Source organism: Mandrillus leucophaeus, unplaced genomic scaffold (genome assembly GCF_000951045.1).
Source record: "Mandrillus leucophaeus isolate KB7577 unplaced genomic scaffold, Mleu.le_1.0 Scaffold873, whole genome shotgun sequence".
Lineage (NCBI taxonomy): Eukaryota > Metazoa > Chordata > Mammalia > Primates > Cercopithecidae > Mandrillus > Mandrillus leucophaeus.
The window spans coordinates 306,842-308,178 of NW_012109508.1; the positions used below are offsets into that span (position 1 = coordinate 306,842).

The 1,337-nt window shown below is 43.0% G+C and overlaps 1 protein-coding gene across 1 annotated transcript in view; it reads left to right on the plus strand.

The window, feature by feature from the left end:
* The window catches only part of PRLR (prolactin receptor), a 186,931-nt gene that overhangs the window by 155,408 nt on the left and 30,186 nt on the right, over positions 1 to 1,337 (plus strand). Inside the window, exon 6 of the mRNA XM_011969112.1 lies at positions 438 to 607. Coding sequence (XP_011824502.1) covers positions 438 to 607 — 170 coding nt within the window. The remainder of the gene's footprint in view (positions 1 to 437; positions 608 to 1,337) is intronic.

A 1,337-nucleotide genomic window follows, 5' to 3' on the forward strand; every position in this document is an offset into this window, starting at 1 on the left:
AAATGTAATTCAACACGAATGTGAAATAGCTGATGCATTGTGCATGGCTCCTCTGTGTGTAGACAGGTGAAAGTTCCAATTTCCTGAGGCCACCCAATGGGCATGACCTGGGTATGGTGGTGCCTGGGCCATTGAAAGCTCGAGTATTTATCAGCAGGGGATATAGGTCCCAGAGCCCACAAGAACACTTATAGAAGGGAAGTGCTGATCAGAAGCCGAATACTTGAGGCCCTAAAATAACCTTTCCAGCATGCTATTCTCTCTCTCACTCCCAGCTGAAATGAGAATAACATGGAAGCCTAAGGAACCATTTGTCAGCTCTGGGTTTTGTGCTTGAAATTTCTGATACCCAAAGGCCAGTGGTATTGATCTATGAAGAAAAAACTAGACTCTCTTTATTACTGTATTATTCATTCCTAATACATTACTTATTACAGAGAGACACTCATGCATGAATGTCCAGACTACATAACTGGTGGGCCCAACTCCTGCCACTTTGGCAAGCAGTACACCTCCATGTGGAGGACATACATCATGATGGTCAATGCCACTAACCAGATGGGAAGCAGTTTCTCGGATGAACTTTACGTGGACGTGACTTACATAGGTAAGGGGAAGGAAAGTGAGTGAGACATTTGTTACTCCATTATGTATTAGCCAATAGTCACACTCAGTTTGAGTCTTCTTGGGTTTTGGATGGATCCCCAAAAGGAGGATGAGAAAACTCATAATATGTTTGTCAACTGAGCATTTCAAATCATGTTTTATCGAGTCATTTATGACACTAAGGCTGGCACTTGGGATCCTTGTGTTCCTGTGCTTTCCCTTGACCCTCATCCTCTTGCACTAGGGAACAAATGTTCTAAGTACGTTCCCCTTGCCAACCCTTCTTTCTGGCCCTCCCCTTGCAATCGATATCCCCTTCTTCCTTGGCAAGCTGGGATTTCTTTCATTTCTCCTCATGGAATACAGAGATGCTCCAGGAAGAAGAAGCTCTTAGAAGGGTTCATCTGGTTCTGCATCCACAGCAATTGCTCCCATTGCTTTGCCCCAAACTCACATATGTGTGTGTGTGTGTGTGTGTGTGTACACATACATGTTGCATATATGTGATATATATATTTTTGTGTGTGTAAATATATATATACACACCGTTGGTAATTTTTTTACTAAACATGTTATTTTTATAACATAAGAAGATAATGTGAGGTGGCACCATGCAATCCTTGACAAATACAGTGTTCAAGAAAATAAAGAATGTAGGCTGGGCACGGTGCCTCACGCCTGTAATGCCAGCACTTTGGGAGGCTGAGACAGGCAGATCATGAGGTCAGGAG